This window comes from Littorina saxatilis, linkage group LG12 (genome assembly GCF_037325665.1).
Source record: "Littorina saxatilis isolate snail1 linkage group LG12, US_GU_Lsax_2.0, whole genome shotgun sequence".
Taxonomy (NCBI): domain Eukaryota; kingdom Metazoa; phylum Mollusca; class Gastropoda; order Littorinimorpha; family Littorinidae; genus Littorina; species Littorina saxatilis.
In genome coordinates this window covers 58,174,019-58,196,730 of record NC_090256.1, presented here as the reverse complement: position 1 = coordinate 58,196,730, position 22,712 = coordinate 58,174,019, and the positions used below count along the sequence as shown (strand labels likewise).

The following is a 22,712-nucleotide window of genomic DNA, read 5'->3' as shown; positions in this document are numbered from 1 at the left end:
ACTGGTGGTACCGTTCCTTCGAAGGAAACCGGAGGGGAACTACTATTGCTTTCCAGGGATCGATGATATTTCCTTAGTCCCTGCATCTGATGCAACCATGATTCGTGACCCCACCTTCAATGCCAGGGGGCATTATTTCTTTTAAAATAAATTAATTAACTGCAAGTGGCAACTGTTCTATATGTAACCAATGCCTTTGGTTTATTGTCTTAACAATTGAATGAACCACTTTTGAACATTTGCATTCTTCATGTCAAACCTTATAATACATGTCTGGTTGTTCGTTTCCGAGTTACGTCGGTGATGAACTTTTCATTAATGTTTCTCTTTTTTGGGGCAAAGTTTTCTTGATTTTTTCCAGCTTTTTTTCTTTCTGTTCCTGTTTTAGTGTTTGGCATTTTACCTAAGAAGAATCTGGTTGCAAAATCAGCTTCATTTAGTAAAGTTTGTGGGAAAAAGCATAACCGTTTCTTTGTTACAAAAGTGATGTTTCCATGTTACATCGGTGACCATTTTGCATTCTTTTGTGATAACTTTCTAACATTTTGTCTTAGAGCAACAAATCTTTGTATATATGCTATTGTGAAGGTTAAATGTCAATAAGACTGAATGAATGCCATGTATCAACATGTTCTGATCAGGATATCATTAATTAATTTTCATTTTTGTATTGAAATTTTGACGAATGCATGGAACATTGAAAAAAACATTATTTTGTTGTTTGCATGTAGTCATTTCATATTGAACTCTATAATGGCTTGTGATTCAACAATAATAACTGAATAAAAGTCGTTTTCAGCCTTATAAATGCAGTTTTTTTGTCTTTTATTGTTTCCATGTTGCACGGGTGATTTTGCACACATGGTCCAAATAATGCTCAACATATGGCAAACTAAAGGCAATGTTATATTTTTTCTTGTTTAAACTGAAAAGGTACACCCTGAGAAGTGTGTAAATAGTATTATCAAAGTTTTCTGGGAAGATTTTACTTTTGGTGATAATGTCACAAACAGAGGACGAGATTCTGAGACGCACCCATATATATATACATTTTAAAACGTTTATTTAGGACAAAAAGAAACATAATGGCCAATACAGAGTATCTGCACCTAGACAATGTTTAATGACACAAATTGTGACAGCTACACGGAGTGAGAATCAGAAATAAGTACCATAACTTACAAAAAAGAGCAAACTGCATGCTTGTGATGATTTGTTTGAGCAACTAGCATTAGCAATCGTAAGCTTGTCTTAAAACGTAGCATGCTACGCAGCGTACCAGATGTGTCACTCTCCTCTGTGCTATCGGCATTAACTTGCCATGTTCTTTGAACTGCATCTGTAGTATTTATATATGGCTTTTTAACCGGTTAGCACGGACGGTTTCTACTAGCCCGGTTGATTTTTGCTCACTGAGAAAACAGTGTCTTAAATGGGGGTCTTAAAAAAGGGGAACCATGCTGTATAGAGCATCTACTTACAAGTTCAAAGAACGAAACACAAGGAACAAATGGGCATTCACAATCTCAGCACTCCCTTGTCATTGTGAGCCTGTGGCACACTCATGATCCCCTTTCAGTTTCACACACAGGTCTTATGCATAGACACTAGAGATCAGAGTCCTGCAACTCCAACTTGCAGACACATTAACCGATTCAGTCACACGTTGAACAGTTATATCTTTTATCGTTCAAGTAAACAATACAAACAGATAAAGGATACTCTTGAAGGAACTAAAATATGATAGAGACATCTTGTTTTGGATAAAAATTACAATCTGTAAACAAGAACATTTCAATGTCTTGTATTCTCCATATTCAGTCTTCACCAACATGTGAACCTGCAAATAAACGACCCGGAACTCTTCATCAAACTAACACAATGAAAACAAATATAGTCTGTACAATCTGTGCTTCACAATGAATAATCAATAGCCATTCACAATACCTACATCCAAGTTTACAGTCAACAATCTCAATGTTAAAAGACCAGGCATGGGAACAAAGTTAATACGACAACAAATTTCTGAAAAACATCACACACAGTTCCACTGTTTGGACACTCAGGTATATCTGAGCAAAAACTTGATCTCCGAATCAGAAATCACAACATTTTCCTTCAGGGTCAATTAGCAGGCAGTAAGGCATTAGAGGTTTGTGTTTTTTTACACTTTTCCACATTATAATGTATGTATTTCGCAAGACAGCCGGTGTGTTGTAGAGTTCTCAGTAAGCAACACACCTCTCACAACATCAAACCAGGCATGTGTAATATATTTACTTTAAACTAAATAAGCAAAAATGTTTAAAATCCCTGTCTGCCTTTCTGTGCTGAAACCACGGGTGCAACAACTATTGAAGTCAATTCTGACCCAGAGCGATGGAATGTCTATATCTTGCCACTGTCTCTGCGCTCTTGAGGAGGGCTTCTTCAACAGGATAAAATCAAGAAGCTACCACAATGCTTATGAACAGGTGTACCTAGTCCTTAGTATCAGTACAAGAGATCCACTATAGTTTTTGACCAGTTATGTATTTTTAAAAACGCAAAACACTTGGGTCACATAGGCATTGAAACACCACAAAAAAAACAGCTACAGAGACGCTTTGAGTGACAGTAAGTAAAGCAGCAGATTTTGAAATCTCCACTTCTGAACTTGAATAATGATTAAAACAAAAATCAGCATGCGAAGGCCAAATAACGCATCTTTAATTCAAAATACTATTTTCCTGCCTTTACTTCCAATGCAAATGAACCAGCCTGAAACATTCTACAACCAATACCATCAATGAAAATCCATGATATTCCAAACCTTTGCTACTAGACGTTTTCCGGAAATAACTGTCATGATTTTCAGCCGAGTAAGAACCCCTGTAACCTCGGCCAGGCTTTTCAAAGCGAGGCGGAGCATGTTCCACGTTTCCGATAGGCTTTATCCTGCCATCAGCCCAATAAAGCAGATCAGAAGCGTGGTACATGCTCCACCTTGTTTTGAAAAGCTTGGCTTACGTAAAGAGGCTCTACAAGACTGCTGAAAATCCTGACAAGAGGTATTATCGAAAAGCATCAATGATCATTAGCTGCTTCTGTTTTCTTAACTTTTTAAGTAAAGCATGGTGATTCAATTCAAATACAATTTACAACGGCTCACTCATACTCAGTAAACAGGCACAAATAAACAGAGATAAACACAATAGAAAGCTGAAACCAAAGACACATGTGATTGAAAGCAGACTCAAGCAATGAAAACGAGTACCAAAGATCAGTTCCGCCGACGATGTTCCCATGCCTGAACCTCCAAGACAGGACCTTCATAAAGCATCCATCCAAAGTCGAAAGAATGACGTCATGCCTGCCACACTTTATAAAAGTCACTGGCACACTGTTATTCCATTTTTGTCTGATCCTTATCAGCAAGCTTTCAAAACACCATACAATCACAAGAGGAACAGAAAGAGAATACCATGCAATTGTCACTTCTTCCTTACTCAAGGCTGATCTCTCACATTGGCTTTTCTACCTTGAAAGTTCATTAAAAAAATCAGTCCCGACTCTTCTTCAATCGTTCACTTCAAAGCTTTTTTGAAAAGGATGAAGAAGTTGGTGGCAAACAGCCGTTTCCTGTTGAAGTGCAGGAAGAAAAACTAGTTGCTGTGCACAACATCCTGTCCACTCCTCCTAGTCCAAGCTGCACATCAGTGTGCACACAATCATGAAGATCTCACCAGACAACTCACCCAGCTGGTGGGCAAGGGTCCTTGGTGCACAGGATACCAACAAGTTGGATTCCCCATTGTGGTTCACAAGCAAGTTTTGTACTGAGATCACCTCATCCCTCTTTTTGACAATACAACTCTTTTAAGGCTTTCAGTTCCTCTATCAAGGTCTTGTTTTGGTTTTCAAGTACCGCCACTCTGTTCTCTAAGCACTTCACATACTCCTTCTTTTTCCTCCTGCACTCTCTTGCTGCTTCCCTGCAAATCAGAGAACAAATTAGTCTCAGGAAAGCAGTCACAACATATAACTACAAGAGATCACGTCATCCCTCCTTCTGACAATACAACTCTTTTAAGGCTTTCAGTTCCTCTATCAAAGTCTTGTTCTGGTTTTCAAGTACCGCCACTCTGTTCTCTAAGCACTTCACATACTCCTTCTTTTTGATCCTGCACCCTCTTGCTGCTTCCCTGCAAATGAGAGAACAAATTAGTCTCAGGAAAACAGTCACAACATAAAATGACAAGACTTAAATAAAAATACAAACACAATGAGTATTCATGTTGAAAAAAAAGTTACATGTAAATTTGATGTTGACTCAAATCCAGTATCATATGTCTTGAAGTGCCATCCTCTTTAAATGCCACGTCACATTTATTGATATCAGCTAAATTTCTTGCCATTGGGCAATTTTCAAAGAGAAATTCTGTTTGCTAGCAACAGATTTGCTCATTTCCAAAATTCCTTTTTTTTTGCATGTTCCTGTTTTTAAAATCAGACTGATGTGACAAATACAGAATCTTGTCACGTGTCGGGGCGTGCATGCACTCATTGTCTGTACAAATCATGTCTGTGAAATCCCCACAGAAAGTCAACTTAAAAAATCTTCCAATACTAAGAGACACTTCTACCACTACCTACACTGAAGAAACCTAGTGACAATTTGAATGCTCCTTCTCCCTGACATTTAGACTGGTGAAGTTTCTAGTAATGCATAACATCTGTCTTGCTCATCTTGCATGCACATGTTGTGCATCAAACACTGTATCTTTGTGTTCAATGTTACTGTGTGAAATATATACTACAGAACTATGCAACTTGAACAAGAGAATATTGTTTTTGGAACGCATTCCTGCCTTTTCATATGTAACTTTGTCCTGCATAGATTTCTTTCAGCCAGGGTAGCCATTATATCTGAGCAGCGAGATCTTCCCTACCAGCGATCGGTGAGACCCATTGGTAACAGTAACACTAACAGTGCATGATGATAACTGCATACAAGTAAATTCAGCCCTCACTTATGTGGATGCTGGCCCAGCTACTAAAGCACATATGCAGACATTAGGCTTATTTAGTACAGCTTTTTTTCAACCAACCATTCGTTTCGTGCCATATAAGGAAGTGCTACGTCACAAATGTTGCGTACACGTCACTTCCAGTTGGCGGTGAAACGAAGTTCACACATAAGAACACAAACGACTTTCGTTGATTTTGGCGACTCTACGAATCTACTTTGTAATCATGTTTTGGTTATTTCTGTATGGAAACCTTAATTTATTGGATATAGGTTACCTGATTGTTATTTAACGGTTCATATCTTCCTACTTCAAGGTCTGGAGTGGACGCTGAAGTCGATCTTTCACTGGATTTCTGTAGCATAACTTTGCCTAGGTTGCGCTAGGGAAAATCAAAGATGGACTTTAGAGTTCTATTTCTTCCCTAATATAAATAGAATACTTATATTTATAGGGCAGACCTTAATTTGTGAACTGTCTCACTTTGAACAGTTATAAATTGTATGAGTAGAGCTTCGGGTTGCAAATTAATCGCACGTGTTGTCGGCGCTTCTTCTGCGAACAGAATTTCTCTGCCAGTGGTGTCTAAACTGCGAAATTTACAACACGCACTGTTGAGTTTTGTTGTGCGCGCATCCGAGCGGGCAAGAGAAAATGAGGTGGCGATATAAATAAAGAGAATACATGAGAATACAAGGAAAGTGGTGGGCTTTGTTCGCCTCTCTTAATCTAGCTAGTGTGCAGCTGATGACAGCAACCAGCACTGAGAGGTCACACATCATAGTACAACCATTGAACAGATAACTATACCATTTCTCTATAAGGATAGAGACACTGGACTACAAAAATGAAACGTTCGATCTCATGCAAATGTGTGTGCGAGTGTGAATATTGGTATGTTTTTGTACTGGAAAAATATGTTCCCTGAATATGCATTGGAGTAGAAAATGTTCTGAAATGTTTATCTGGACTAACAGAGGTAGCCTATCCATCATATCAGGTATGCAGCTTTAGGGCATGTAAGAACAATTGTGCCAAAGTTTACATTACAGGAAAACAAGCTGGCGGCACAGCTTTACTGCTAACACACACACCTGTTTTTGAGTAATCTGAGCTCGCGTTTTCGGGATCCTTCTTCAGAAAGATGCTGTGGGCTGGAAATGGGACTGCCTGCTGTTGCCATGACGACACCTTGGGGAAGCGATGTCGCGATCTGGTATGCCTGAACATTAGTTCCACCAACTGAAACAAACCAAACCTGTTACAAAAACACACAATTTACGCGACAAAAGCTTCATTTCTTGATACCGTTAAACGGTGCATCCACAGCATTTCAGATCAAAACAACTGCAACCCACCTACAAAGTAATAAACATCCTGGATACCTGGTACTACACTAAAACATGCAGAAATCAGCTAGCCGAGGCCTCAACCACCCTGAGTCAGCCCATGTGTAATTTTCACTTATGAAAGTGCACATCACTTATATTCTTCTTCTGCATTAATGGGCTACAATTACATGTAATTACATTAGAGTACATACACTCATGCTTTGCATGCGTGGGCTTTTACAAGTACTATAACCCACCGAACCACGACATGTATTATAGAATCTTTTCCATGCGTACTTGGTACGTACACGAAGGGAGATAAGGCACTAGTAGGTCTGTGCACATAGTTGACCTGGGAGATCGAAAACATCTCCACCTCTAATCCATGAGGTGCGGCAGGGTTTCAAACCCCGAACCTTCCAGAAGGGCAATGTCTTATCAACTAGTCTAATCAGTAATGCCCTTGTTGAACTTCAAATATCAGCTCATTCGTTTAGTTTATGGGATAAAGAAAACAAGCAAGAAGTTAATGAAAATACGCCCCAAAATGAAACTAGCGAAACAATTGATTCCTTTCACTACACACTAGAAACCCCCCCCCCCCCCCTTTAAGACTGATAAAAACCTGAGAAAGTCAGGTCTTAGAACTTGAAAGAAGGAGGGTCTTGCAATGAAAGCGAACTGACACGAGTGACAGACATGGAAACCGAAGAAAACATGTTTTTGAAAGAGATAAAATGTTAAAGTGGGGGATTCCACAATTTGACTAGTCCCTTACCTGGAATATAAAACTGGCCATCAGGGCCTTGAGCATACTGCACGATAGTGGTGCTACCACCCCCAGCACTGGATGCCGAGGTGGGACTGGAGTTGGTCATTGTTAAGGTCTGCAAACCCTGCGTCACAGGCGTGCCATCAGCCAGCTGTATTGTCCCTGTTGGTACTACTGATGAAAACAAAAGAGACATATGATAAGAGCTCATTTGTCCCCACTGGCAAAATTAAACTGAACACACTCAAAGGCAAAGCTTCATCATACAAAACTACGAATGGGAAAGTTAAAACCAAGCCTTAGAAAAACTGAGTGCCAAATTTTCCACATGTCACATGGCAAGAGAAATTGTTTGATTACCAAGTACACATACAGGGCTGACACACAAAAAAAGTGAAAAACCTGAAAGGCCAGGGTCCACGGCAGCAGGGGCAAAGAACAGCCTCTCCTGGTACCAAATTGTATGTTAATAAATTATAAAATAGTACACATTTTGCCTACATCAACCATCCAAACAAAAAACTTTTTCTTTTTTTTTTTTACTTAAAGAAACCGGATTTTCTGGTTCTAAAAGTTTTCAAAAACCAGATTTCCGGCGAGAACCGGAAAGGTGTTAGCCCTTTCCAATACAAAAAGAAAATACTAATCATAAAGGATCAGACTTCCATCTTTTAGTCAAAACCCTAGAACCTTTAACCCAAAACATGCCTTTGCAGAACGATACGTGTTGAATACAGAATGGTTGAACAAGTCAATATGTGGTGGCCAAAAAACATAGCCAAAATATCACAACCAGATGAGCTGGCATTCTAGACAGCATTTATCCCATGATATTGATAATTATATTAATAATTCTTCAGAGCCACACCTCAATTTGCCAAGAAACCTCATACCAGCAGAATTATGCTTTGCAGTCTGATAGTGATAAGGCAAAATGTACATATGTATGCATAATTATAATGTTGTTCCCAGACTTTGCTCTTTGATCGGATTTTGTTGATGCATGGGTCTGACCCCTGGATTTTGGACGGTGTGATAGCTTTGATATGTAGGACTAGGTCTTCTGACCATCAAACTCCCACCAAGTGGACAAAGCCAGGTCCAACTGACCTTTTGACCTGATCGTTTCACTTTCAGAATGCACAGTACTGTTTGTTTCCCACCTTCAGGGGTGAAGCTGGGAAACAAACAACACTGTGTATTCTGAAAGTGAAACGATCAGGAGCTGCTGAACTGTGCGTGTACCAAAACATAGATTCTAAATTACGTATCAGTTTAAATTAAAACACAATGTTCAGGCATGGGAATTCCAAAATAGAAAAAACTCTGATAATAGGCCGGAGGGGTACAGGGGCAGAGCCCCATTAGGGGCACTAGGGGGGCTTCGGAAGGAAAACGAATTTTAGCATTTTAACCAAATATTATACGAAACCTGGTGCCGACCCGCTCTTTCACGACTGTATCGCCACATTTTATTTCTACCACTGTCGACACCCAATCCCACCTCCATTTATTCAAACACTCAGAATCATCAAAAGTTTGGCCACGACATACGATTTTCCTTCCAAACGCAGACATTATTTGAGCTCAGAAAGTCAGTGGAGTCAAGGGCACATGATCCTGGGTCAAGCGCCCACAAGAATCATGGTTGCCATAGTTGGCTTTCTGTGCCTAACTGAGGCGGGTGGAAAATGACCCATTTGTCACTGGTGGCGGGAAAGGTTCTCAACACAGGCGGTGCAACTTTTGTTTTAGTGTCCACCTTTTTTTTTGCCGCGGACAATTTTTTATTTTCGCTGGTCAAAACGTTAGTCTCTTTTTGCTGAAATCCGTGATTTCGCGGACAATTCCCATGCCTGAATGATACTGAACCCTCTCTTCATGCCAGTGATGGGAAAGGCCAGTAAGCTGCCTTGGTGATGCTCAAAACGCAGAGCTTACATTCCATAAATGATCAGTCACAAATCATTGTCATCTCAGAACAGTCAGTGCAGTGAACAGATGAGGAAAATAAATCACCTTGCTGATAGTGCACAGAATTTGCAGAATTGGTCAGGTTTTGAGCTGCCTCGTGGTCTCCATCCTGACTCTGGCTGCTGTTGGACTCGTCATCCATTTTGTTCACTGGGGACGACAGGTCATGCAAAATCTTCCTGGAAAAATCAAGATGACCAAAGAACTGTCAGCTATAAGGTTATGAAACCATAGGTTACTTGAATGATGAGAGCAATGGCATGAGCAAGGATCAATAAAGTCTGTAAGTGCACAAAGTCTGGAAATAGTGAGTCTATCTGGCAAACCCATTCATAGAAACTACTGATTCTTCTTAAAAAATCTACCATTGTCAGCATTTTATGATCTGAAGGGCAATGGCATTTGCAGAGGTAAGCCAATCCTGTTTAACTTTAAAGTGTGAATCTCTGAACGCTTCTAAAACCCATGCACTGGCAAAACTTTGAAGCTCAAGCTGCAGCTCTACTGTCCAGCCCAAGACAAAAATAAACCATAAGGCTCTACTTCTCAATCCATGAACATCTAGTGATCTACATATGGTACCATTATGAATGCATAAAAAAGCACACTTGGTGGTCAATCACTTACTTACCTGTAAGAAGGACGTCTGGCAAGAATCTCTCTTCGTTTCCTAGCCTCTGAGTCGTCTGACGATAATTCTTCATCCACGTTTGCCACCTGCACAAAAAAAAGAAAAGAAGTCACAAATGATCATTCAGTTCCAGCAAAACAACCGTGATACTAAAAAAAAATGCAGCTAGACTGTAGTGTAGACAAGAAAAGAACACCCTTGACTAATGCAGAGTAACAAGCAAATAGTTTCTTAACAATAACAGGCCTCTAATTGTGTCACCGAAATTGCTTTTGTTAACAAGACAGTATCATAGATTATTGCAACAAGAAAAGCAAATGCTTACAGGACTCACCTTTGTCATGTCTTATTACAGTGGAACAACCCCCCCCCCCCCCCCCCCCTTTTCAGACCCCCCAATAGAATACTTCCTCCCCATTAAGAAAAAAACAAAAGTCTCCCTCCTTTCTATTTCTAACCTTCAGACAGCTTCATAAAATAATGTTCAACTTCATCAAGTAAACATTCACGTCCAACTGATTCAGTGATTGACACAAACTTTATCCTAATCTGACCTGCACCAATCCATTTAGTTTTTCAACCCAAAGAATATTTCACATACAAACTTGCACAAGCTAATCCTCCTTCCCACCAACATCACTAGCCTGACAATGTGACATACTCAACATCCACCAATTTTTTTTTTACAAGAACCATAATAACAAAAAAATTCTAGACCAAATTTGAGTTTTGACAAAATATGTGTAAATTCATTCAAATAAAGAGAAATTATGGCCGCTGTGTATTTTTTTCAAAAACACAGGTAGTGCACCACGAAACCAGTATTCGCTCAAAACACGCCTATTGCTAAAAAAAAAATGTACACTTCATCATGTTCATGAAAGAAAGTTAATGAGAAATGATTCGTGATCAGGAAAACTGTTTTGTGCACCAAATTTCCGTCCAACTATCTTTCTTGATTTATAATGTTGAAAACTGCTGCAAGTCTTTGCAACAGACTATAATTTTTGAAAAAGACTAGCGTATTTTTGGCTCACGTAAGTGTAGCCTATGCGATGCTAACTTTTGTCTGTCTGTGCGTGCGTGCGTGTGTGATAGAAACTTTAACATTTGACTGAACACCGAAATACTAATTTTACCGGGTTATTATCCAAGCAACAGCTACAAAGTATTGAAGCAATGATCAACATTACGTCGGCACGTATGTAGATAAAGTGTGTATCCAAAGAAAACGGGTGGTGGTGGGGTTGGTTTTTTTTTTTGGGGGGGGGGGGGGTGGTAAAAACAGGTGACTGGTTTGTGTTGTGTGTGGTATGTAGACCAGGTCAGGGGTCAAGGTTAGGTCAGATCGCGTGAAGGATTGTGGTATAGATTCACTTCTCAGTTCTAACCGAGCTGCATTCGCCGATTCGGGGAAGACGATTTCACATTGTTCGGTTTCGTAGCGGCTCCAGAAAAAATAGATAAAGAAGATACCAAAGGAGATTCCCTACAGGTTGATCTGCACAGAGTGTTTTCAGTGTCTGCGCGAGGAAGCGCTGTCGAAAGGGCAGTGTCGATCTCAGTGGCAGTCGTGTCCCCGTAAGTAGGCTACAGACAGACAGATCTAGATCTAGCGTCTCCCACTCTTGCACCGTGTCTATGCTTACTCAGTTACTGTGTGTGTGTATGTGTGACGGAGTGATTGAGTTTGTGTTACTGTTTGTCGATTTCTTACGGGAGCCTTGAAGGCTTCGCCTCTTGCATAACAATTCTGAATGATGCCAGATATGGCTTTCCCAATCTTGTGTATGAAAGGACCCATTGTTATTTTGTGAAATTAAGAAATGTTCTCCACTACAGTTGTTTCATTGTTTATAAATCCACTCGAACATTGTTGTGAAAAAAATGTTGTACATCTTTTGACGTCACAAGTTTAGGTAAGCATTTGATCGAAAAATAAATAGTGACTGAGATCGCTCAAAATAGCTCTGAAGTAGCGAGGTTGGTGTGTTTGATCTGCATTTTGGAGTCTTCTTCCAAATTGAGGTGCAGTTTGTGGCTGATGTCCACTCTACACTACACTACAGTTTAATAGTAGGTCAGTTTTTAACACCTGACGCTGACCTGTGACCTTGAAAAGGTCAAAGGTCAACGAAACCATCGTTAAAGTGTAGAGGTCATTGGAGGTCACGACTAAACAAAATATGAGCCCGATCGCTTTGATAGTTTCCGAGAAAAGTCCAACGTTAAGGTGGTGTCTACGGCCGGCCGGCCAGACGGCCGGCCGGCGCGGCCGGCCGGCGGACAGACTAACACTGACCGATTACATAGAGTCACTTTTCTCAAGTGACTCAAAAACGATGCAAAAGACATGTTCGAAGTGCGTATCTGCACAAGGTGAAAGCTTGATATTTTGTCTCCCTGTTTTCAGGCTTCCGATTTTCCGCGAGAGTGACCTCTTCTTAGCTTGGTCATGCCTACTTAGGTACTGTGCATAGTATGTATTAAAATATAGAGTCGACCGCAGAGCACCATCATGAAATTAAATAATAAAATAAAAATAAAACAGACTGTGACCCAGAATCAACACATGTATGTGTGTGAAGTAGTTGGCTGAAATTTGAATTTGACTGTCAAAGCAGCATCTGTTTCTGAGCAAAACATTCTGACCGAACTCGATATGCACACTGAAAGTGACACCAGTATTTTTCCACAACTAATCTCAAGCTACTTGAACTTCAATACTGGCTAGATACCCTGTTTTCTCCTCTTACCCTGACAACTTGAATAGTTTGCAATGGTCCAGTGCCCCCTGCAGAGTGTATTACAGATGGTTGATGGGACTGGATCACAGAATGAACCTGGACGGGATGATTAGGAATTGTTACATGTACAACTGAGATCCCTTGATTGCCATTTTCAATCTCCCCTGGCCCGCTACCCCCTGACATTTCTGAAATAAAAAAAAAAGACATTTCAATTTTCATGCATCAATATGCTTATTTCTTCGTCAGGCAAGAAATTATACTTTTCCGGTATTTGTCATGTCACTAATCTACATCAATGTTAGTTGTTACATAATAGTATTCATGTACACACTATTCTAATGTTGTTGTTTTTCAAGAGCCTAGTGAGAAAAAAGTGCTGCAAACACAAACGGTCAAATCCCGCTTTTTTGTGTGTTAACCTTAAATTAGTCTCTGCCGAACATGAATAATCAGACATTTTGGAATAACATATAACCATAAGTTTTATTCTAACAGACACAACCCTCCCTTGACACAATCACTCATCACATGTGATGTAATGATGATGTATATATTCTTGTAAAACAAAGATTACCAAAACTGACAGTCATGATTCCCCAAAAATGGTAAGTGAACTTTAGTTGCTTTACTCTACATTGTGGACTGATGTTGTATTAACATGTCAACATAATGCAGCATCTCAACAATAAGGCTGGTGTCTATGTGTCTATGGCTCTTATTAATGAGACAGAACCCGAAGACAGAACCTATACTCCATCATTTTGTATAACATAACCATTGTGTCACACAAAGTACCCTAAACAATTGTATTACATTGTATTACAATTTACATGGAATAAAAATGTTCATAGGATCTGATTAAGATTCTCTGAAACAACGATTACCCTAATTTTTTGTGTCACACAAACAAATCGCGTTTGCATGTGTGAGGGTGCCTTGACAGAATGGAATATGGAAACTAACCACAAACATCCCTTAGCGTCATGGTTTTAGAACAAATGCACACATCTCAAAAGGGAATCAAAAATTATGGCTCAATATCTGCCTTGTGTAACCGGCATTAGCAGCGCAATTATCTGCACAGACATCACAAAATAAAATATTTGAAGTGGCTTCATTCGCTCTACTCTAAAGTCTAATAAAAGTTATCAAGGAAAAAAAGGGGTGGGGAGGGGTGGGCTAAGGTTGAGCACTCAATTGAGCACTCAAACCTCATAACAGTATTCCGAATCTTCATCCTGTTTCGGCATTGCCATCCAGAAGTATGTTTCTAAGAACTCGACGATATGACTGCATCGCAGCATCTTGGTGGGTGGGCGTTTACAAGGTACACCCCACACACAGTTGTTTTTTTTTTACCCAAAGTCAGGGGTTGGGCGTCTGCTCAATACTGGATGTGTACAAGGTAGTTTATGGTACTTTTTTTTTTATTTGACACATCATTCTGACCCCAGGCTGGTCGAATGTCAGATAGCTTTAAAGGGATGTCTTCACACAGAACTATTTTTTGCTGCCAGGACATTTTGACCGATAAATATCAAATTTTGAATCCAAGTCCAACCGACCTAGTTTTCTCTGTGTCTGAGAACAACTCTGCTCACCGTTTACCTGCAGGCATTTCAGATTGTTTTACTTTTAAAGTATTTTAGCCTCCACTCGTAGTTTGCACATGTATGGAAAAGCTTTTTTTTAACACACATGAAAGTATTTTTAAAGACCCTGTGAAAAATCAACTGCAAATGCAATAACTGAATAAGTGCTACAAGTTTTGGACATAATCTTATGATATAAATACTATTAATTTCATATCATGTAAAATAAAATAAAAATATACAGTTAAACCTACTGTTTGCACACAAAGTAATAATTCATCGGACTCAATTTACAAGTACCACACTGTAAATCAAAAAATTACCGCCCCACTGGGCAACTTAACTCTGCCATTCAAATTTCAACAGAATACATTGATAAATGATAACTTAACATACATACATGGGTGAAACCTATGAAAATCAAATTGACTGAAAATTTTTTTGAGGCAGGGGTCCAGGGGCCGCCCAGGCCCTGGCGGGGTACGGGGCAGGGCCCCATTAGGGGGTCCAGGGGGGCCGAAAACAAATTTTTGCATTATACATTGTGATTTTGTGGCCTTTCCTGGCAAAAAAATACACTTTTTGTCACTATCATGCAGGTCAAAAAAATACCTTCAGATTCTAATGATATGGTAAAAAGGGTAAACAAAATCAAAACAATTCACAGAAGTAATCATTTTTCTTTTGTATCTTTTCACACTTGCATCTTCCAACACAACGACACAATTGATAACAATTAAAGGCACAGTAAGCCTCCCGTAAACCATCACAGAGCTCCCCGAGCGTCTACATACAGTACAAGCATACTTCCATTTGAACGCTCACCGAACGGGAACATCCTGGCTGCTTTCTGTCGAGCGTGAGAAATTTTCAAAGAATTTATTTTCGTGGACTTAGCCTATAACAACAATGGCGCCTCGTTTTGGTGCTGGACGGCTGTTATGAATATTCAACTTACCGGAAATCACGCCCGGACAGTAAGCCTCCCGTAAACCATCACAGATACTGTCAGGCTTTTACACACAGTACAAACACCCTTCCATTTGAACGCTCACCAAACGGGAACATCCTAGGTCCCTTACGTAAAGAGCGAGCAATTTTTAACGAATTAATTTTGCAGATTGTCAAAAATGAGTTACTTCCCTTCGGGTCTCATTCAGAAAAGCCCGGAAGCAGGGTCACGCAAGGGTCGTAGCAGACGACAGTTTATCAGTACATATCGCCGTTCCTCTAAACAGTCAAAAGCCATCGCAAGAGTTCTTGTGAACCACAGCCGTTTGTTTCGTGCATAAAAACGTGCTATTGTAGATAACCTCACATGGAGTGCATTCAAATGACTAACTGACGACTACATTGTGAAAAAGGGAAACTGGATCACACGGATTCACGATGGCTCAGGGGTAAGATAAACCACGCAAAAATAAATTCTTTGAAAATTGTTCGCTCTTTACGGAGGGCACCTAGGATGTTCTCAATCGGTGAGTGTTTAAATGAAAGGGTGTTTGTACTGTGTGTAAAAGCCTGACCGTATCTGTGATGGTTTACGGGAGGATTACTGTGCCTTTAACATTGACAACAGCCAATTACTAAATGAAATAGAAACTGAACAACTGAAATAAAAGTTCGAAATATTTAAAAATAAGAAGCAAACATTGCCAGACAGGCATTGAAATAAATGATGAAACAGAATGTCACACAAGCATGATGTAGCACTGCACAAAGTAGCAACTAAGCAGTAGCATCTCTTATAGTGTAAAGTTCTCAAGGAAAAGCACTTGAGTTTCAAGCACCAAACTTATCACACACAGTTTTAGTTTCATGAACTCCAACCAGTCCCATCGCCATTTGTTGGCTAGACCAGCATCAATAAGATCTGTCCATGCGTTTTCCGTCAAAACCGGCATCTTTGTCGCAGAAATCGTGTCACCACTTTGTAATGCCTGCCAAAACGCGAGAACTTTTTTTTTTATCGTGATGCAGAGCGAATCCGAAAGCGAAGAAACCTCACCTACGGGGTTTACCGCATAGCAGTTCGAAAACGCGTTCCGCTTTAAAAAAAAAAAAAAAAATTTTTAATAAAAATTGCGGATTGACGGAATTTCCGTCAGACTTATTTTCAGATTGACGGATTTCAGTCAATTGACGGGCTACTTTCACCCATGTACATAAGCAACACAGAAAGCAGACTTTCACACACGCAAAAAAACCCATCTCATAACTTCTTGACTCACTGTGTTTAAATATAAATCGAAAGCATTTGACTTAGACTTTAGAGAAAATATTCAACAACCTTTTCTTCGAACTGTGGGTGGCGTGTGAACTGTGAAATATATCATAATAATTTTTTATGTAGAATGAATTGTGACATTTAAAAAATTAATTGTTAATGTTATGCACTATCTTAGCATTGATTAAAAAACGTGACTACAGAAAACGTCTCAAATAGTCAAAAAACACCAGGTGTAACATGACTTGAACCAAAACACACAGGGACACTGACAGTCATAAGTTGTTACCGTTTGTTAATGTTTCGGGTAGTAAGTAGTGTATTGTCAACTATAGTGTTGTGTACACAATATAACAAATGTGTTAGTTGAGAAAAATGAAACCAAACACAACTCAACATGTCACATCTCGACTTCAGATCTCCTAACAGTAACAAGAATGTAAATATTATCGACAATCGATCAGTTTCAACTTTTCGTAACCCATCTCAGTTTATGAGAAAACAAAAACAACAAACAGAAAACGATTGTCGTTGACTCACGCAGTGAGATCAGTATCCATCATGGACACTCCACTCTTCTGGTGGGTTGAACTTGAAGGAAAAATATGTGTCTTATTCACAATATTCACAACTATCTTTCACTTTTTTCACCATTTGTTTCTAAAAGTCGCGTTTTCAACGTCATGGGGGAAACCCCACTATGTGACCCAACCGAGGGGAGACAGTGCGCTCGAATGACAAATTGAATCGAGAAGTGGAACTTCGGCTTGGCTTAGTTCGTGAGGCGAAAACGCAATTTCCAACAAAACAAATGGCAGAAACATCACACCGTTAATGTTGAAATACCTCAAGAAGTCAACGAAGGATGGTTCTGCGGTGGACACCATGCTGTTTGTTGTGATTCGCCGAGCGTGTACTTACCAGTTACGTACTTTTCGTCACCAACTTTTGCGGCAATCGGAGTGGATAAATTTGCAGAATACGTAGTCGCCACGTCAAACTACACCATTAGCGTCACAAGGCCGAACAAGAAGGGCTCATTGCGACGGAATTTTGGGGTATTCATCCGCGAAGACAGGATCCTGACACTGTGATTGGTCGATGCACAATGACTGACGTCATCCAACCTCGTGCTGACGTGTGCTCATTATCTCCACCAAAATTCGTCTGGTTCTCAGATTTTTAGACTGTGAAAATGAAGAATATATTGGGTGGATTAGAATGACACCAACTAATTTCTTCAAATTCAAGAAGACATCACAATCTCAGGTGGACAGTACCTCTTCACCACACAATATTTGAAGGCGATCTGTTTGATTTCGCGTGGGAGTTTAAGGCAGTAAATTGGCCTTTAACCCAGCGGTGAAGGTGACTGAAAAGTATGGTAGAGCTCTGCGGACGCAAACAAGACAAGTGCGGTTGTTGCTCTTTCAAGGCTGAACAGAAGAGACATACAAGCGCATTTAGTGTCTTTAATTTTTTAAACGGAAAAAACGTTCAATCGGAACAGTTCATAATCCAGCTGAAGCGATTCTATACGCTTTTGTTCCTGCATACATTGGACTAACAGATTAGTGAGAGTCTGCCAGTTAAAAAATAAAATTAATCATTTGGTTTTTTCTTCATCTCCCTACCCAACCCCCAACCCTCCCCCTTCTTGTTGATGAGCCAACGAAGAACGCTTTCGTGTTATTGTTTTATCTTTGTTGTTGTTTTACTGAAGGGGACACCAAGCTGTAGTTTACCCAGATTTTTGTAATTACACTTCAACTGAATAATCCTCCAACTTCCAAGTATACATTGACAGAAAGGTACTCTTGCATGGTTCATTTTCTCGGTCCAAAAAACACCCCCAAAAGATGTCAATAACCTGTACATCAGTTGTTCTGGCCAGATGTACCTTCTGTAGAAGTAAAGTTCAAACGTGTTTACACGGTGTACCTTCATAGTCCATACAAAAACTGAGGACTACAACCAAATAAATATCATTAATGATTTTGTGAACAAATATTCTGTTGCTTTTGTGTGTGTGTGTGTGAGATAAGTAATTAATGTATGTAAGAATTAAGTTGGGTAGAAAAGTATCTTACTTTCAAACTTGAGAAAAGAACATTTGTTTGGTTTACCAGAGAATAATTAATATGAGCAGTTATTAGAAAGCTGAATTATAGTACAATAATTATGAGAGTGGTTTTTTTCTCTCTTTGATTCTAGGAGAAGCTTGCAAGGTCACTGCCAGAGAATATGAAGTCAAAAAATTTGCCCAAAGCAATGCATATAATGCATTATACCAATAACATTGGGTAAATTGTTTTTCTTGTAGCAATCTGGTAAGAAAAGCCTGAAGATACAACACCTCAAAATGAATGTACTTCATATCCTGTTGCTTGTTAGCCTACCAGTTAATTATGTGTCAGATTTTGACGAAAAGATCTGTTCTGACTGGTCAAAAGGCTGTCCTCTTATGACGGCACAGGTACTGTTGCTTCACTGACTTTTTCTTTTTGTAGGCTGATTCGCCATATCTCACATCACCATTTCCCATCAGTTTCACTTTTTGCTGGACTTCTCTGCTCCCCATTTTAACATAGAGGGGGAATCGAGACGAGGGTCGTGGTGTATGTTTGTGTGTCTGTGTGTCTGTGCGGGGTGTGTGTGTGTAGAGCGATTCAGAGTAAACTACTGGACCGATCTTTATGAAATTTTACATGAGAGTTCCTGGGTATATCCCCAGACGTTTTCTTCATTTTTTCGATAAATGTCTTTGATGACGTCATATCCGGCTTTTTGTAAAAGTTGAGGCGGCACTGTCACACCTTCATTTTTCAATCAAATTGATTGAAATTTTGGCCAAGCAATCTTCGACAAAGGCCGGACTTCGGTATTGCATTTCAGCATGGAGGCTTAAAAATTAATTAATGACTTTGGTCACTAAAAATCAGAAAATTGTAATTAAAATTATTTTTTTATAAAAGGATCCAAAAGTACTTTTATTTTATTCTTCATCATGTTCTGATTCAAAAAACATACAAATATGTTATATTCGGATTAAAAACAAGTTCTGAAAATTAAAAATATAAAAATTATGATTAAAATTACATTTCCGAACTTGTTTTAAAAACAATTTCATCTTATTCCTTGTCGGTTCCTGATTCCAAAAACATATAGATATGTCAGATATGTTTGGATTAAAAACACGCGCAGAAAGTTAAAACGAAGAGAGGTACAGTAAAGCGTGCTATGCAGCACAGAGCAACCGCTACCGCGCTAAACAGGCTCGTCACTTTCACTGCCTTTTGCACTAGCGGCGGACTACGGTCATTGTGAAAAAATGCAGTGCGTTCAGTTTCATTCTGTGAGTTCCACAGCTTGACTAAATGTAGTAATTTCGCCTTACGCGACTTCTCTCTGTGGATGGCTGTATCACCACACAGATACACATCAGACAAAGCCCCGAAGGAAGCAACACACACAAACATACAAAGAAAAAGAAATTGCTTAAAAGTTAAACTTAACCGATATTAAAACATTCAGTCAATCTTTCCAACTGACAGCCCTACATAGCCAGGTAGCTTGAACTTAAAGGGATGTTATTGTTAAAATCCAAGAACCTGTCCTACTGAAACTGAAAGATCTAAACTGAACACACTGTTTCAGTCTACACCAAGACCAGTAAGTCCTGATCTGGCCTAAAGTCTGTCCACCAAGACAGCGCTGTCTGGTCTTGGCAAAACAAGGGTATAGTGAACCTAATTTGTATGAAATAGGTATTTAGAGCACATTTCCAAATCAAACACATTGATATATTTTGGGATTCAAGAAATGATACAATGAATTACATTTACTTTTTAAGTGTGTTCCCATTTCAAGCAGAAGTTTTATTTACAAATAAAAAATGTTAAGCTTCAAATCAGTCTTGTTAAGATTATGTAATCCTATAGCCCGACCAGGATGAAGATTGACCAAAAATTCAATGAATTTGATTGAAAAAAGCCGTTGCCACCTAACTTTTTTTTAAAGGATGGACATGATTAAACTTTCTCACACAAAAAATTAAAAAGTTGACTGGGTTGGGTGTATAATTTTGAAGAATGCACATGTAAAGCTTCATGAAACTCTGTACATCAGTTTTATTTGGAATCACTTAACATACACACTCACAGATACACACACACACACACACATGTACACACACACACTGGCCCACTTTTCTCTCTTGATTCCTAGTCTCCAGCAAATATGTATTCTTTAGTCAAATGTGTACTGAATCATGTAAATGTAAAAAAAAAATGACTGTACATGTATAGATTTTTGTCTCTTTCTTCAACTTTTTTTTTTGCAGCAGTTTAGTTACAACAGTTGACTCTCTAGATCAAAACAGAAAGAAATTATAGACCTGTCAAGATTGACTCTTGCTGGAGGCACTTTGAACAATGAAACTCCACTTTCAAGTGTCGGCATTTTTCACGTTCCAGTCACCGAAATACTGGTTCCTGGTGTGTTTTCTCAATAGTGTTTGAATAATTGTAACGCTTATTAATTCTGGTGCCTATGGATCAGTATCTAATGCAGATTACACGACTGACCAACAACAAGCTTTCGGTGCTAGGCAGGCAGTGCAACAGGCGGGTGATCACAGTCAGTGACGATGTACCATACCTGAAAAGGAGTTCGTGAAAAAACGCCTGCTTTATAAAAAAAAAAAAAATTCAGAGGCGGAGCATGCGCATGACATGCTTTGAAATTCTGGTTTATGTGACTGATTATCAGTGTGGATTCGACGTTTTTATACAACTGCGGGACAAGTGCTGCTTCAACTGTGCGGGCAACAACTGAACAAGTTCGCGTTTCGAAGCTTAGTTGCCCTTTAAAGCAATACAACTGATTGAGCATATCAAAGCATTTATTTCCTCTCTCTTTCAACGACGCGAGGCTGAAACCAACAAAAGACCTGCGTTGCTGTTACACCCGGATATCCAACCAAGGTGGGTACAAGGTACTGTACATACAATTTCAATACTGTGTGAAAGAAGCCCGACCGAAAGCAAAATACAACCTTGCCTTTGAGGGCCCCAAAGGGTTTAAAATCGTGATCGTGATTGGCGATTTTTGACCTTTCTGTGACCGTGATTGCCGAAATTTCCATTTCTGTGATCGTGATGGGACTTTGCCCGTGATCCGTGATGACAAAAAAATCAAGTCTCGTGATCGTGATCGTCATTTGTTTTCGTGATCGTGATGGGCATTATTGCAAAGCATTTTATTTTCAACGTACATTTTTCACCGCTGTATCACTCTATGATCCTCTATTCGTCAAGGTGTTCGTGATCGTGAAAACAAAAATCAAGGTAACTGTGATCGTGAAAGATAAAATTTCCCTTCACGTGATCGTGATGATACCCCCCCTTTGGGGCCCTCGCCTTTTGGTCAAAGTGCATGCCACAGGCACCTGACGTCGGTTACCTACGCTGCAGTTTTGTTGCCAGTGGATGGCTATACATCTCAGTATGCGAATCAGATTAATTCAAACAGGAATTAGATTAAATTGTATCGGTTCGATGACAGCATAACTTAAAGCACTTCAGAAAACTGATATAAAAAAAATCATTAAAAAAATCGTATCGACTGAAAACAGAAAACAAGTCGCGTAAGGCGAAATTACTACATTTAGTCATAGACCATTTATCTAGCTATTTGGTCTATGATTTAGTCAAGCTGTCGAACTCACGGAATGAAACTGAACGCACTGTATTTTATCACCTATAGAGTACAGCCGCTTCGTCAATCCCCGCGTGAAGGAAATCGATCACCTTCCACGGCACGTGCAAAACGTAGTGATATTGACACGCCAGATTAGCGCGGTATAGTCCTTACGGCAGGGCAATAACCCCTTGAAAAATACCTCGGAAAATGTTTTAATGGTTTTGGGTAGTTTAACTCCTGAAGTTTACAAATCCGCAGGATGACATCTTTAAATCCTTGGGCAAACTGAGACAAAATTAATTATAGGAAAATTAGCAAATGTTGATTTTTTTGTTTAGACACAAAAGGCATTCCATAGAAAAAAGGGCTAGAATGGCGTCATAACTTCATGACGTCGGGAAAACGTAATGAGTAATATGACGACTCGTACAGTATGGCCTGTAGTGTTGTCCGTGTCCGTACTTGAGCTCCTCTTCCAAGACAAAAAACAAAGGCATTTGACGTGTTTCATTCTGCTAAATGGAAACAATTTGCACATGAGTGTGTTTGGAATTACATTAGTCCAGGCTGAGAAGATGTGAAACCTGTGTTATTCGTGGACTTGTGATTAGTGCGTATGGTGTTCCAAAGCACAGGTTTCACTGTCGAAGATAAAACTTGTAAATTGATCTTACAAAATGGCGGGCGATGATCAAAGAACATCGTGAGAGACTAGTTTTCTCC

The 22,712-nt window shown here is 39.5% G+C and overlaps 2 protein-coding genes across 9 annotated transcripts in view; one reads left to right on the top strand and one right to left on the bottom strand.

Moving 5' to 3' along the window:
• Positions 1–1,666: 1,666 nt before the first annotated feature.
• LOC138982369 (cAMP-responsive element modulator-like) lies at positions 1,667–17,351 on the bottom strand. Of its 6 annotated transcripts, none has more exons than XM_070355627.1 (7): positions 17,208–17,351; positions 12,474–12,652; positions 9,718–9,803; positions 9,132–9,265; positions 7,119–7,286; positions 6,104–6,251; positions 3,833–4,184 (listed from the first exon to the last, which is right to left on the bottom strand). In XM_070355627.1, the coding sequence occupies exons 2-7, from the start codon at positions 12,648–12,650 to the stop codon at positions 4,040–4,042; spliced, it is 858 nt and encodes a 285-aa protein (XP_070211728.1). In that variant the 5' UTR covers positions 12,651–12,652; positions 17,208–17,351; the 3' UTR covers positions 3,833–4,039. The 6 variants fall into 6 exon arrangements, with proteins under 6 accessions (XP_070211726.1, XP_070211728.1, XP_070211729.1 ...); XM_070355628.1 differs by having other exon boundaries at positions 17,133–17,310; XM_070355629.1 differs by having other exon boundaries at positions 17,219–17,305.
• Positions 17,352–20,764: 3,413 nt separating this feature from the next.
• The window catches only part of LOC138982376 (retinol dehydrogenase 16-like), a 22,334-nt gene continuing 20,386 nt past the window's right edge, over positions 20,765–22,712 (top strand). The window contains exon 1 of one of the 3 annotated variants that reach the window (XM_070355640.1): positions 20,765–21,271. The gene's annotated coding sequence lies outside the window, so the exon portion shown is untranslated. Of the gene's footprint in view, positions 21,283–21,613; positions 21,635–22,712 lie in introns of those variants that run through there. The other 2 variants (XM_070355639.1, XM_070355638.1) reach the window with 2 other exon arrangements.